At 36.0% G+C, this 14614-nt stretch overlaps 1 protein-coding gene across 1 annotated transcript in view; it reads right to left on the minus strand.

Moving 5' to 3' along the window:
* Positions 1–1961: 1961 nt before the first annotated feature.
* The window catches only part of EYS (eyes shut homolog), a gene marked incomplete at its 5' end in the record, with an annotated part of 1535590 nt that continues 1522937 nt past the window's right edge, over positions 1962–14614 (minus strand). Inside the window, 2 exon segments of the mRNA XM_082729457.1 lie at positions 1962–3480; positions 9483–9644. Of these exon segments, the coding sequence (XP_082585583.1) occupies positions 2282–3480; positions 9483–9644 (1361 nt within the window). The 3' untranslated portion in view covers positions 1962–2281.

Here is a 14614-nt window from a genome sequence, read left to right on the forward strand (position 1 = left end):
TGAGAACCCTAAATATGGATTATATCATTTAGCAATTTAGAAATTAAATGTTACAATTTTAAAAATATTTAACAATGATCCTGTTATGTTACTATAACATTTGTATGAAAAATAACTCACACTAATCTTAGTAAGAATGTCATTGTTTTCATTTTTGCACATCTCCATAGTCTGACTTAACACAGCTGGATTCCCGTACATGCCTCTGCATTCAGTGTTGTGCAATATGTTGTTTTGTTTGAAATACATGAAGAAAATCTGACTTCGCATGGGATTGTCATTGAGAAAAGAAGTACTCTAGGGATCCCCAGAAAACTTACGGGCTTTCAGGGGTCCACTGAAATGTTGGGAAGGGCTGCTTTAAGGATAGTACTCTGCATTTATTTTGAGGGAATACATGGCCTACTGTAACAGGAGGTGTGGTTCATTGAAGCTTTGGTAGCCTTACATAGAACAGCATTCTTACCTGTATACATAAAATGTATATCTTTGAAGTTAGATCTAATTATCAGCCATCCAAACAATTTAAGAACAGGTATCATTATCTTGATATCAGCAAAGTTAAATGTACAATGCAAAACAAATTTAGGTCACAGTTTTTCAGCAAACACTGGGCAGTTTTCTGGCATGGGTTTTGTTCAAACAAAACAAAAAAACTACTTTGGATCAATAGACATTCTGCAGTTTTACATTATCTTTATTCACACATTTTCTAATGTTAATATACTTAATATACACAATTTGTGTCCCACTGAATGGTGCCAAAATTCTTCACTTTAGTTCTGGGGCCCTCCAAGGGCATTTACAGCTTTCTGATTGCAATGGTGTGGCAAAAACAATCCCTGCCCCCCAAATCTAAAATCCTTCAAATGATAAATTGCTTACCTGGTTTCTTTGTACAGACTGGAACTTGCAGAGGCAGATCCTGCTTAATAGCATTGAGAAGTTAACCATGCACCAGTCCCTTTTTGTAAACTCTCTTCGCCATTTAATAAGAAAATTATGTACTTTTCCTTTCAAAAGTCTACAAGTTGCTTATTAAGATCATTTTTTTTTCTCTACATAGTCCTACCTATTAGTGCATTGTGTCATTGGTGGTTTCCGTTGCTTTCTTGGTGGCCAAACTGTCACAAATATTAAACTCTAAAAATCCTAAATAGGGGCGCCTGGGTGGCTCAGTGGGTTAAAGCCTCTGCCTTCGGCTCAGGTCATGATCCCAGAGTCCTGGGATCGAGCCCCGCGTCAGGCTCTCTGCTCGGCAGGGAGCCTGCTTCCTCCTCTCTCTCTCTGCCTGCCTCTCTGCCTACTTGTGATCTCTGTCTGTCAAATAAATAAATAAAATCTTTAAAAAAAAAAAATAAAAATCCTAAATAACAACAACAGCAATAACTACTTTCCCCATCCGCAGTGGTGGAGTGGGGTGGGGAGAGAAAATTCTATTCACAAGTATATTAATAAATGGTGGTTGGGTAAAATGGACTTTCACAAGTTATGCTTTTAGTGGTACAGAGAGAATCAGTGGCATTATTCAGAACCTGCTTTATGCCCAATTGTGAGAACTCTAGACTTCAATGTTAAGTGTAAATAAAGTTTTGTTTTATATTTGATGAGTTATAGAAGTACCTGGTTTAAAAGGTCAAGTAAGTCTGTAAGGTTTATAACAACAACCCAACACAGTGTTTGCACTATTCTTTTCTCCAGAGGTAACTATTTTTGATTCTTTTAGCCATTTCTTAGGATGTTTGCCTTCATATTTGTAACATGGTATATACTTAAAAAAAAAAAAAAAAAAGTTGCAAAAGCTATTAATGTCTTACTGTGGAAGATAAGTGTTTAACCCTCACCAGCCAACCCTGCCTTTTTCCACCTCTGCCTTCTTTTTGTTCAAGTCCATATTTAAATTTCACATTATTTCAATTTTGTAAATATTCATAACAACCATGAAATACAATATAGTTATATATTTTTAGTATAATTTTTATTTTTCCTATGGTTATTTGCTTTTTCATTTATTTTTCTGTGTATCATTTATCCCACCTAAATTTTATTTAAAAACAATTCACAGATGTGTAAACACAAAATGGAGCTAAAACTTTGGAATCAACATATTTACAGATATATTGGATATAGGAAAACAAATCGTTTCCTTAGCTATATTTTATAAACTTACAGAAAAAAATGTGTAGCATTTAGACTACAGTGCCAAAGAAATGACTATCTGAAACAACTACATTTACACATACATTTTGTAAATTAAAATCACAAGTAATAGTTTATATGATTAATTTTGTTCATCTCCATTAAAGACATTGTATCCCTCTGATTTAATTAGCTCAATTTTTTTTGAGTCCTGAAAAAATACATCTTTAATTTTGCCTACAAAAGCTCTTTTAAAAATCTCTCGAGTCACTTTATTTACCTTTTGGCCATATTCAAAGCCCCCTAGATAACTAATGCCATCATAGTTTAGAGCAACAAATTTTTTGTGGGGGTCAATATCCTCAGAGATGACTAGATTGTCATCTAGGTAGGCCTTAATAAGAGTCTGATTTTGAATTACTCTTACATGGTACCATTTATTATGACAGAATGTGCCATTGTTATAGGTCATAGGCACAGAAATGCTTTCTCCTAAATTAACTGCTATTTTCAAGGACTGATTATGGAGACCAATTGCCAGAAAATCATTTTCTTCATTTTCTTCATTTTGAGCTTTTCCTATCCATACAATTAAGCCTTCTGTTTCAGTAGTACTGAAATTTAAAGATATGGTAGTGAACTGAAGGTTTCTCCTTCTGTAATCTGGATCAATGTATTTAATATAAGAATTACCCATAAATTTTGCAGTTGAAAATGAAGTTTTGTTTTCACAATACTTTCCCACCCAACCCAAAGCACACAAACAAGTGTAAGAATATGACTCATCAGGTATACATAGAGATTGGTGAAGACAAAGATTATTCAAACAATACACAGACCGGTCACATGTATTTCCAGCCCAATGTGGCAAACATCTGCAAGAAAAAGTTGTGCCATTTACTACACATGCACCCCTATTTCTGCACACATTATACCCACAGGGTGTCCCATCACAGTCACCTACATTTGAACCTCCTTTTGCTCCTAATTCAGTTAGTTGTAATACTTGATTATTTATAATAACTTCTCGAACACAACCATGAAAACCTATAGGTTCACTTGCTATTGACATGGGATTTACAAGATTTAAGGATGACACTCCCCCAATATAGAAGTCAGTATTTGTGTCCAGGGAGCTCATTTTAGCACTGGCTTTTTCCGTTACATTTATCCCATCCAGATCCAGGTAGCCTTCTGCACCGACTCTTCCTGCTTTAATCACATGCCAAGTACTTCCATCCGTAGTTACTTTTTGGAGAGTTTCTAGAATGATAGTTCTGTCACCAAGGTTGTAGCGAAATTGAACAGAACCATTTACTAAGGAGATACATAAAAAATCACCTATTGAGAAAGAAAACAAGTTAATTAGTAACGGTAAAATGTTGCTCCATTAAAAACTCTTGCCCTTTGGCCATTTGAGTAAGCTTTGGTTTTGGGGGGAAAAAAAGCAATAGTCTTGATCACAATAATGTTAGAGAATTTTGTTAACATTTACAGATAAAAATATATCTGTATATATTCGTACATACATCTTGTATTATTCAGGAATTGGCCACGTAAGTTTTTCCTAGTTGTAAATATTTCACACTGAATGAATGTATTGTGGTTCTTCAGTTAAAGTGAGGCTTTCCTTTAACGATTTTATATAGTTAAGGATAAACGTGTAAAAAGTAACTTAGATGTGTTACTCCAAGCTGCTGATTCTGTTTTTGAGATTGAAGAAGTAAGCACGAGGATTAAGAGCAGTTAATTCTGGTGCTATAACACCTCTTACAGTGTATGCTCCCCAAAGTTTCAGCCATGTCCTACATGTCACGTTCCATCTACGACACAAATCCTTAGCTGAGATCACCGCTTGGATGTTTTAAAGGCACATCAAACTCCAAAGTTCATATTTCAGTTTGTGAACTTCCTCCCACACACCTGGCATCTTCTGGTCTTTCCAAACCCAGTGAGTCACTCCCTTGTCCTCCAGTTCTTCAAACCAAAAATTTAGGTTTGATCCTCAATTCCATATATTTTGTTGTTGTTCCACAATAATCAGTTTATCAAAGATAGGTCTCTAATGAAACATTTATCAGCGTTTGGTTCACTGTAAACCTCTTACTCTGTCTGCTTACGCCACCTTCATTAGTTTTACTGTCCTCTCCAGCTTAATCGATTGCTAGAGCCTCCTCACTTCCTTTCTATTGATTTTAGAATCGACACTGAAGCTAAAATGATCTTTTCAAATGAAAAGATCTGGTTATTATACCACCTTTTTTAAAAAAATATTTTATTTATTTATTTGACAGAGAGAAATCACAAGTAGATGGAGAGGCAGGCAGAGAGAGAGAGAGGGAAGCGGGCTCCCTGCTGAGCAGAGAGCCCGATGCGGGACTCGATCCCAGGACCCTGAGATCATGACCTGAGCGGGAGGCAGCGGCCTAACCCACTGAGCCACCCAGGCACCCCTATTATACCACCTTTTAATGGCATTCATTGCTGTTGAGATAAGAGCCCAAAATCCTTAACATGTATAGTACCTCAGTGGGTCCCTTGCCCCTTTCTCGAGGTTTACCTGGAGTGTATTCTCCGCTTTTCCTCTAATCCCTTTACTCCAGCAACACTGACCTTGTTCTTGCCTCAGAATCTTTGCATATGTTGTTTTCTTTTTTCTGGGAATACTCCCTCAAGTCCCCATTCCGTCTCACCTAGGTGACTACTACCCTTCAGATCAGAGTTTAAATGCCACTTCCTCAGAGAAGTGTTCCTTGATTCCCCCAGAGTCGGTCAGGTTTGTTTCTATTAGTTCTTTAATTGCACCATGATTCCCTCCTTCACAATATAAAATTGTATTGTCATCTGTGAACAAATCTGAACAAATACGATCCAGCATATGTATGAAATTGCAGTGAGGCATTCAGATGAACTCGGTGCCTAGTAAAGAATGCAGCCCTCCAATGTAAGACTGTTTTAAGAGGTTAGCAAACTATAGAGATACCTTCCTCAAAATAGCATTTTTTTTTCTAACATTTCACAACCATAGTTTCTTTTCTTATCCAAGGAGATTTCTTGGCACATGCTACTCTTCCTTTTTTTCTTGGGCAGTGCCACACTCCTTCACTCCCCTCCTACAAATAGTGTCCATTATTCTATTCATCCTTGTGGTCCACTTCAGACCATTATTCTAGGACAGTTGGGAGACCTAGCAATTCTACAGTCCTACACTTATGATTTCTGCTTGAGAAAACTATATGATTCCATGCAAAATGTGGGTCTCTTAATGATTTTTCTTACAGAGAATTTCTAGTGAATATAATCTGTCATTACATCTGTGATTATTTGATTAACAGCTGCCACAGCCTCTAGTTGGTAAACTTCATGAGAATAGGGTCTGTGTCTGATTTGGCCCAAAAGTTATCTCCAATACCTAGCATAGTACCTGGCACATAATTAGATGCTAAATAAACAACTGTTGAATTAAGGAATCACCTTTGTGGAGCACCTGGGTGGCTCAGTGGGTTAAAGCCTCTGCCTTCAGCTCAGGTCATAATCCCAGGGTCCTGGGATTGAGCCCCACTTCGTGCTTTCTGCTCAGCGGGGAGCCTGCTTCCCACCACCCCCATCTGCCTCTCTGCCTACTTATGATCTCTGTCAAATAAATAAATACAATCTTAAAAAAATTCATCTTTGTATAGTTGTGGGGTTAGATGATGCAGAGTATTTCTCAAATACTAGCTTGAAGCTGAAAGCAAGAAATATAACCTCTTTATCCTATAATGATGTACAAATTTTAAAAAATCCTAGAAAAGGAAGAAATTCACTTTATTCATCTATTTTCTAACATGAATAATATTTTGAGTCTAAAGAGAGAGAAGCAGCATTTGCAGACTTTTAATATGAAAGAAAAATGTGGACTGAATCATCTAAATTTTTTACCATAAGAAACTAGAACAATGAAACATAATTGATACTAAGTTTTAAAAATGTATAACACACTGAATATACTTTGTGACTATAAGTGGACACAAACAAATCTTCACAGTATTATGGAAGAAGTTTCTCTTGCTACCTGTGTCGTAGAGTGTCCTGTAGTAAACAGTGTTACAGTGAAGGGCTACAATGGAATATAAAATATCTAAAAAATGATTAGGAAAGCTAAAGATGTGATCTATAATATCACTGGTTAAGTTGTCAACTCTAAGAGCAAAGAGAATGCTTTTTTTTTTTTTAAGATTTATTTATTGGACAGAGAGATCACAAGTAGGCAGAGAGGCAGGCAGAGAGAGAGAGAGGGAAGCAGACTCCCTGCTGAGCAAAGAGCCCAATGCGGGGCTCCATCCCAGGACCCTGGGATCACGACTTGAGGTGAAGGCAGAGGCTTTAACCCAATGAGCCACCCAGGCGCCCCAAGGATGTCTTACTTTAACAGTTTTGTGGGTATGTTCTTGTCTTGTGGTGAACTGACCCCCAAAAAAGTGTTTTTCTTTTCCCCCTCTGTGTCCTTGGAAACTAAAATTGCTGTTGTAAGTGTATTGGCAGATTTTGTTATGCAAATCTTTATTTTAGTAGTCTAGAACATGGGTCATTGCTGTAGTCATGGGTCATTGGGTCATGAGTACAGACTGCCATTAGGGTAAGTATATGTTAGAAGTTGACCACAAGTGGACAGTACTTCTAAGAAACTGAGGTCATAAATGGAATGAATGTCATAAATAATTCACCTTGGCTATTTAATGCCTATTCAACCATGTCTAGGACCCTCCCTCCCTCCCTCATCTGTGCTGCCATTGCCTCCACCCCTCACCTTCCACCCCAATCATGCATCAGAGATCAAAGCAACCTTTTAGGACCTCACATTTGTGAAGGGACTATAGAAGAAGTATATTAGGGAAATTTTATATACTTGATCTCCCTAACAGGAAAGTGAAGGTAATATTAATTTACTTATCTTTTATTATTTGTTTGAGTATTTTTAATGTTACATTGTGGATGACCAGGCTTTTAAATTTTTTTTTATTTTTTTTTAAAGATTTTATTTATTTATTTGACAGAGAGAAATCACAAGTAGATGGAGAGGCAGGCAGAGAGAGAGAGAGAGGGAAGCAGGCTCCCCGCTGAGCAGAGAGCCCGATGCGGGACTCGATCTCAGGACCCCGAGATCATGACCTGAGCCAAAGGCAGCGGCTTAACCCACTGAGCCACCCAGGCGCCCCAGACCAGGCTTTTTTAAAAACACATTTTGTGAATTCAGGCTGTCTGTGATTATATGTGCTTAAAATAGTATTGGTAACTTTTATGTATCAAAACACTTTAAGGTATGAAATAGTTAACAGCAATGGATGAACAGGTGCCAAGGGTATATTTCTTTAAAATCTCTTTCCAAAATCAAAGATCTCAAATCAATGAAGATAATTTTCAAATTATCATTTTGTTTTAAATTTTATATTATTTGAGATTATTAAAATGATTAACCTCTACAGAGATAAGAGATACCTTATAAGCTGTGAAATTTAGGTTTTTCACATATGAAAACCTATTTGGTTGCTGATACCAATTTATTTTTTTACATTGTGTATTTAGTGGGCATTTTTTTAGGAGAAGCTCCTCTCAGCAGAGAATCAGAGGGCTCAGTTAACGTTTACATCAGACATAACTCTTAAAGAAGGTACAAAGTATGAAAACATCACTTGTATTTTATGCAACTGCAAATAAATGCAATATACTTTACCACTTCATTACATCATCTGAACACTAATAAATAAATAAATAAATGCTTTTCATCTGATAAATACCTTTAGATTAATCTGAGTCCGGGAATGTGAAGCTTAGATTTTTAATATTTTAGAGTTTTCATGATTCCCTTACTTAAGTGTCAGATGCAGCACCAACCATGACATGAAACTGATATATCTGTTTTCATCTCTCTTTGTAAACAGTGTCTGAGGCAGGAAAAAGGAAAATCTTGACTGACATGAAGTGCCATTTAATAACAAATGTAAGAAAAATATGCTTTTGGACTCCTATGTATATTAATGTGTATGAGCTTTTAATTAACATACATAAATATAAATATGTATCTAGTGTACTAATTATAAAACTACATTATGACAGTCTTTGCCAGTACAGTGCCAAATATATCCTGATTTTATGCCCTTAACCATACAAAGGTTAATCCTGAATTTTTTAATGGGAAACATAACTAAAGTTGATTTTTTAATGTCTCTTGATTTAGAAGTAGAAAGTTTGTGGACAATTCTTTTATTTGACATTTTCACAGGGAGATTTAATCATAAATTTAAAATGAAATAGAAAATCTCAGGAAAACAAATCTCTTCTAAGATATATTTTGTAGTACAATCATGTTTATCTTTTTTTCTTTAAGATTATCTTTTCTCTTTGAAATTATTTTGAAGGTATTTCACCAGTGCATTGAGATGGAAACACTTTAGTCTAATTCTCTGATATTCTAATCATTTAGCAGCATATTAAGACACATTCAAAAGAGGTACTTAGATTAGCTTGTGAAAATCAGGGTATCATTTGTGTTGGCTGTGGATAACAAAAACTGATTTAATTATTTACCAATACTAAAATTTCAATTTCTGAGAAACAAGATGAAAGAAAAGCCAAATGTAAAATTTAAAAATATTTTTCAATAGAAATGTAACTATAAATACAGATGTCTTCATCAAAATTATGGAGAAAGATATATGAAAATGAAAATCAACAGTAAAGTAATAAAAACTCAAAAACAATTTTTTAAACTGCAACATACTACATGGATACTTTTATTCCATATTATTCCATATTATTCCATATTCCATATTATTCCATATTATTCTGCAATAATTGTGCTAGTTTTATAGTTAAAAATATTTTTACAAACATATTTTGGAATGTGAATCCTAGGTTTACTATGTAGATAACATGTTGAATAACTTAAAGAAAATTTTTGGAGCTATAAATGTGGATGGATTTATTGGATTTATTGGAAATATATCAATCGTGACTTCCTTTCATTTATTTCTTATATACATATTTTGTTCCTTTTGACATAAAACTATTATACTTGGCTTTAACCTCTTTTGTGATGGGATTGTTATGCAGTTGAGAATATACTATATTTGGTTTTTGCTAACTTTAATTCTAAAACTCTTGCTATTTTATTGAAATTTATAGTCAGTTCATAAACATACACTTGCAGTGATAACAGAACATATAAGTATCAAGTATTTACATATTTTATAGGCTCAGTGACTTAAAAAAATAAAAATACTCCATTACACATTACTTAAAAGACTACTGGGAATATGTTAGGGTCCCAATTCCCTCCACCATAAACATCCTGCCAGCTTTACCTGATTGCGCTTTTAAGTGTTGTGCAACATAAAATAAGATGCCATCTGCAGAAAGAGGCTGAAACTGCAATTGAATATGTGTCTTTTTTCGAATACGGAAGGAAGCAAAAGACATCCAGGATAATTCATGGCTTCTGAAAGATGGATCACTTATAGAAAAAACTAAAAAAAACAAAAACATGAGTTAAAAAAGTCAGTATGGCTGATAAATACAGTAAAGTTACATGATTTTATCATTTAAGAACTTACCTTAATTTAACTTTCAAGCGTTATTCCTTGCTAAATACATTGAACCATGGTAATAAATCTGTTCTAATCCCACTAACTGCAGGCTTTTTATAGTGGAGCCAATTATTGAAAAGCCGCCTATTACTTGTGATAACTATGCTCCTTTTTGCTGGTGCTGTGTGCCACAGATCCTCTAGATTATATTATAGAGAGGCATAGATGCATAGATTTTGAGAGTTTTATTCTTATCTCACGAAATAGAAATTCTCAGGAATGCCTTGCATTAATAATGCTTTAAAAAAGAGGATTCCGGGGCACCTAGGTGACTCAGTGATTTAAAGCCTCTGCCTTCGGCTCAGGTCATGATCCCAGGGTCCTGGGATTGAGCCCCCACTTTGGGCTCTCTGCTCAGCAGGGAGCCTGCTTCCTCCTCTCTCTCTGCCTGACTCTCTGCCTACTTGTGATCTCTGTCTGTCATATAAATAAATAAAATCTTAAAAAAATTAATTTAAAAGACGATTCCAATTGTGGGAGGTGGAAGGCATCACAATATGAATTATTTTTTAGTTTCTATATTTCTGATTAAAATGTAGAGTATAATCACGTCAATATAAGATTAAAGAAATAAATATCAGTTAACTTGACAATAATTTTGATCCATATCTCTTCAGAAAGTATTAACCTTTGGGTTTTCCTTCATGTTAAGTCTGATGTTGAACTGAAAAAGAATCATTATATAGATTTATAGTCCCTCAGATATTACTTGTTGGTTCTGTGTGTTCATAAGAGGAAGAAGGAAAGTTCTGAACATTTGGCAGCTTTTATCTCTATAGAATTTATAGATACTTTGTACCTCATTTTGTATGACAATGCTTCTTAGAGTGTGTGTGTGTGTGTGTAAATATATATATAAAGAAAATTTTTAAAAAATATATTTTTTTATTATTTCATTTTATTTTTTTAAAGTAACTTTTTTAAAAAAGATTTTATTTATTTATTTGACAGAGATCACAAGTAGGCAGAGAAGCAGGCAGAGAGGAAGGGAAGCAGGCTCCCTGCTGAGCAGAGAGCCTGATGTGGGGCTCGATCTCAGGACCCTGGGATCATGACCTGAACCGAAGGCAGAGGCTTTAACCGTTTACTGAGCCACCTGGGCGCCCTCTATTTTTTTTTTTTTTTTTTTAAAGGAAAGCCTGATCCTAGCTCCCCCAGAACTGAAGCTGATGCTTTGGAGAGCACTCTATTTTTAGTAGACTTGGTACATGTGGGGGTCTGTGCTGGTCTTCTGAGGGAGAAACTCACTGAGTTGGCTCACAGTCAGACCTGCCCTAGTAAAGATGACCCTGCTGGAAGTCTGAGAGTGGGGTTTGGTGTTAAGTGACCCCAGCCTCCACTGGAGGTGCTGTGTTTCTCTCTGAAGTCCAACAATGCCTGTGTGTTGGGGGTTGGGGGGATAGGGAAGGTAGTGGAGTATGGAAGATGGCATCACCCACTTTCTTATCCCTGAGGAAGGGGACTCATGGCTGCTGCCATTCAGGAGGCCCTCATGGAAGAATGAAAAAAAATCTCCCCTCCCAGGGGATCCCCACACCATGGCATCTTGCACAAACCCTACACGCTGCTCTCTCTTCCACTCTCTCCCTGACTTTTCTCCATGAAAAGGGCTCCCTCCCCTTCACAGCACTGTGGCTCTTCTCTCCCCCAATTCACGTCTCCAAACTTACATCTGCCATGTTCTCTCTGTCCAATCGTGCAGATTGTTTTCTTAATCCTCAGACTGATTTCCTAGTTATTCAAAAATGATTTGATGTTGACTTAGCTGCAATCGAGAGACAAGGCAAGCCCAGGGTTTCCCTACTATCCTGCCAACTTAACTTCTTCGCATGACCTTGACATATTTGAAGAATATTTTCCTCTTCTGTTATTTTTTTTTTTTAAAGACTGGTTTATTTATTTTAGAGAGAGAGAGCGCGCACGTGAGTTGGAGGAAGTGCAGAGGGAGAGGGAGAGAATCTCAAGCAGACTCCCAGGTGAGCAGGAAGCCTGACATGGGGCATGATTCCATGACCCTGAGATCACAACCTGAGCTGGAACCAAGAGTTGGATACTCAACTGTCACCCAGGTTTCCCCCTTCTCTTCTTTTTGAAAATAATATTCATCATTTTGGGTTTGGCTGGTATTACTTCATAATTAGATTCAGGTTATGCCTGCTTGGCTGAAATACATCATAGATGATGATGAGTTCTTCTCAAGGTTTCACATATGGAGACACACGATATCTTTCTGTTCCTCATTGGTGAAGTTAACTTGATTACCTTGGTCATGGTGTTGACCGCTTTTTTTCCCTACTGTATAATATTCCATTGTATAATTGTGGCTTTATTTTTTCTTGCAATTTGTATGCAGTCGGTGGGGAGATACTGTGAGACCATGTATTATCTGCTATTCATCAAAACTACCCCCTAGATTTAATATCCACTGATGATTCCAGCCCAAGTAAGTCCTTACTTGGATGCAAAATGATAATTTTCCAGCCCTACCAGTCTCTCCACAATTATGGCCTGGGTACTGTAGCTTCTCAATAGGCCTCTAGAATTCTCACAGAGGTATGATGGTCCATTTGTTGTTAACTTGGCGTCTGTTGAGGGAAGGAGAGCATGTAGCTTCCTATTTAGCCACCTTATTAACCTACTTCTCTGCTTTTAGTGCATTCATTTCTCTTAGAACCTAAAGCTCTGCAAGATTTTCCTCCTGTGTCAAAAACTTCATCACCTCCCTATCTTGGATGCAGCAACTTCATTTTTTTAAAAATTTTTTTTTAAAAAAATTTTTATTTATTTGAGAAAGAGAGAGAAAGAGAGAGTGTGTGCATGAACAGGGAGAGGGGCAGAGGCAGAGAGGGAGGGAGAAGCAGACTCCCAGCTATGCAGGGAGCCTGACACAGGGCTTGGCTCCAGGACCTTGAGATCATGACCTAAACCAAAGGCAGACACTTAACTAACTGTACCACCCAGGTGTCCCTCCACCCCTTTTTAAACACACCCACTAAAGGTTGTTTTACTACCAAGTGCTTTTGTTTTTAAGGATGACCTTAAGATTTCTAAAATAGATTAATTCCCAGAACACTGATTCTTAATGTTGGACTCAAAGTATGGACTACTTAATAAGCAGGTAGTTCTCAGTCTCCACATCATATAAGAGTATGAGGTTAAATAGATATTCCTCACTTATGCACATCTGCTGTGTTCTCAACAAATTATAGATTCAGGGCTATCCATTTTATACTTTCAATCTCATTATATTTAATGCAAAATATTTTGATTTTAACCACAGCTCTTCTACTGTACCACAGCTATGTTTTATTCAATTAGTAAAGACGATGAAATAAAAATATTTAAGACTTTTTGTGGTATTTATTAATTCATTTTTTGCCTTTAAGGTCTATGGATAAGTGCATATGACTTCAATGTAGATTCTTAACGTGTTAGGATCTAATGGATAGAAGTAACTTTTTTTCCACCCTTAACTATGTGAAGTTTTAAGTAATTATCTTTCCATTTCAACTTAAGCAGGTGGACAAATTTTAGGTTAACTAAGTATATACCTTGTTATTATAGCAAAAATGGAAGCTAAACATCCTTTCTCTTTGTTGGATTTTTACAAAAGTCTACTGGGAGTGGTGTGAATGAGCAATTGGACCTGTTGGCTAATTGCTAACAGAAGGAATGGTTAAGTATTAATTATAAAAAAAAAAAATTATCCCTTTAGGCAGACTTTCTTTAACACCCATATGGATAATGCTGAAAAACACTAATTGTTTAACTCATTTAGTTATTTGGGTGGTGATTTGGTTCTAAATGATCTTTGGAGGCCCATGAAGATGGAGTGTTGCTTAAAAATTAAGTATTCTATAAAATCACAAGATTGTTTTATGATACTTAGTGACATCTGGTGATTCCTGCTATCAAAATCTAGGATGAGGTGTTCTACTCCTTGTTTTATGGAGCAGAATTTGAACTGAGGCCAAGTTAAACTTTCTAATTTTCACACAAAAACATTAGCTTTGTCACTTATAAATCTGAAAAATAAAGCTTTAAAATGAGAAAAAAATGTGTAATAACATATAATTCAATTAATAACCATGATACCTAGATTTTTTATAAGGATCTTAATTTTTAATTTTTTGCTATGCCTTAACTATCAGAAACTTAGCTGACACAATTCATATCCAAAGTAATGGTTTAAAGAAAATGTTAAATAATTATTTGTCAGGACTACTGACACAATATGCCACATCATTAGAAATCTACTTTATTCAGTTAGCTTTGACATAATTACATGGAACTATGACTTTATATTATGTCCTTAGCCTTTAGTGTGTGTCAGTATGAGAAAAGACAGTATACATAATGTCTCTTCATTTTCTAGAAAACTGTCATCAATTATATATATTGTTGTTTAATTTGGCTTTTTATTTTTTATTTTTTAAAGATTTTATTTATTTATTTGACAGAACAGAGATCACAAGTAGGCAGAGAGGCAGGCAGAGAGAGAGAGGAGGAAGCAGGCTCCCTGCTGAGCAGAGAACCCCATGCGGGGCTCAATCCCAGGCCCCTGGGATCATGACCTGAGCTGAAGGCAGAGGCTTTAACCCACTGAGCCACCCAGGTGCCCCTAATTTCGCTTTTTAAAAGAATTGGAGCTTGATCAAAATATTTTCATAGAGTTCAGTGCCATGACACAATTCTGTGTCCTTGATGTGATGACTGGTATGCTTTCTTCTATTAGGCAATAGTAGCGTAGGTAGCAACCTTTGTATTTTATGTTTTGCTTTGATTTCCAGGAATCCTAAAGCTAATTTTACATTGAGTTGCATGCTGTGTTTTAGACTTAGTTTTATCTC

Source organism: Mustela nivalis (genome assembly GCF_964662115.1).
Source record: "Mustela nivalis genome assembly, chromosome: 5".
NCBI classification, from domain to species: Eukaryota; Metazoa; Chordata; class Mammalia; order Carnivora; family Mustelidae; genus Mustela; species Mustela nivalis.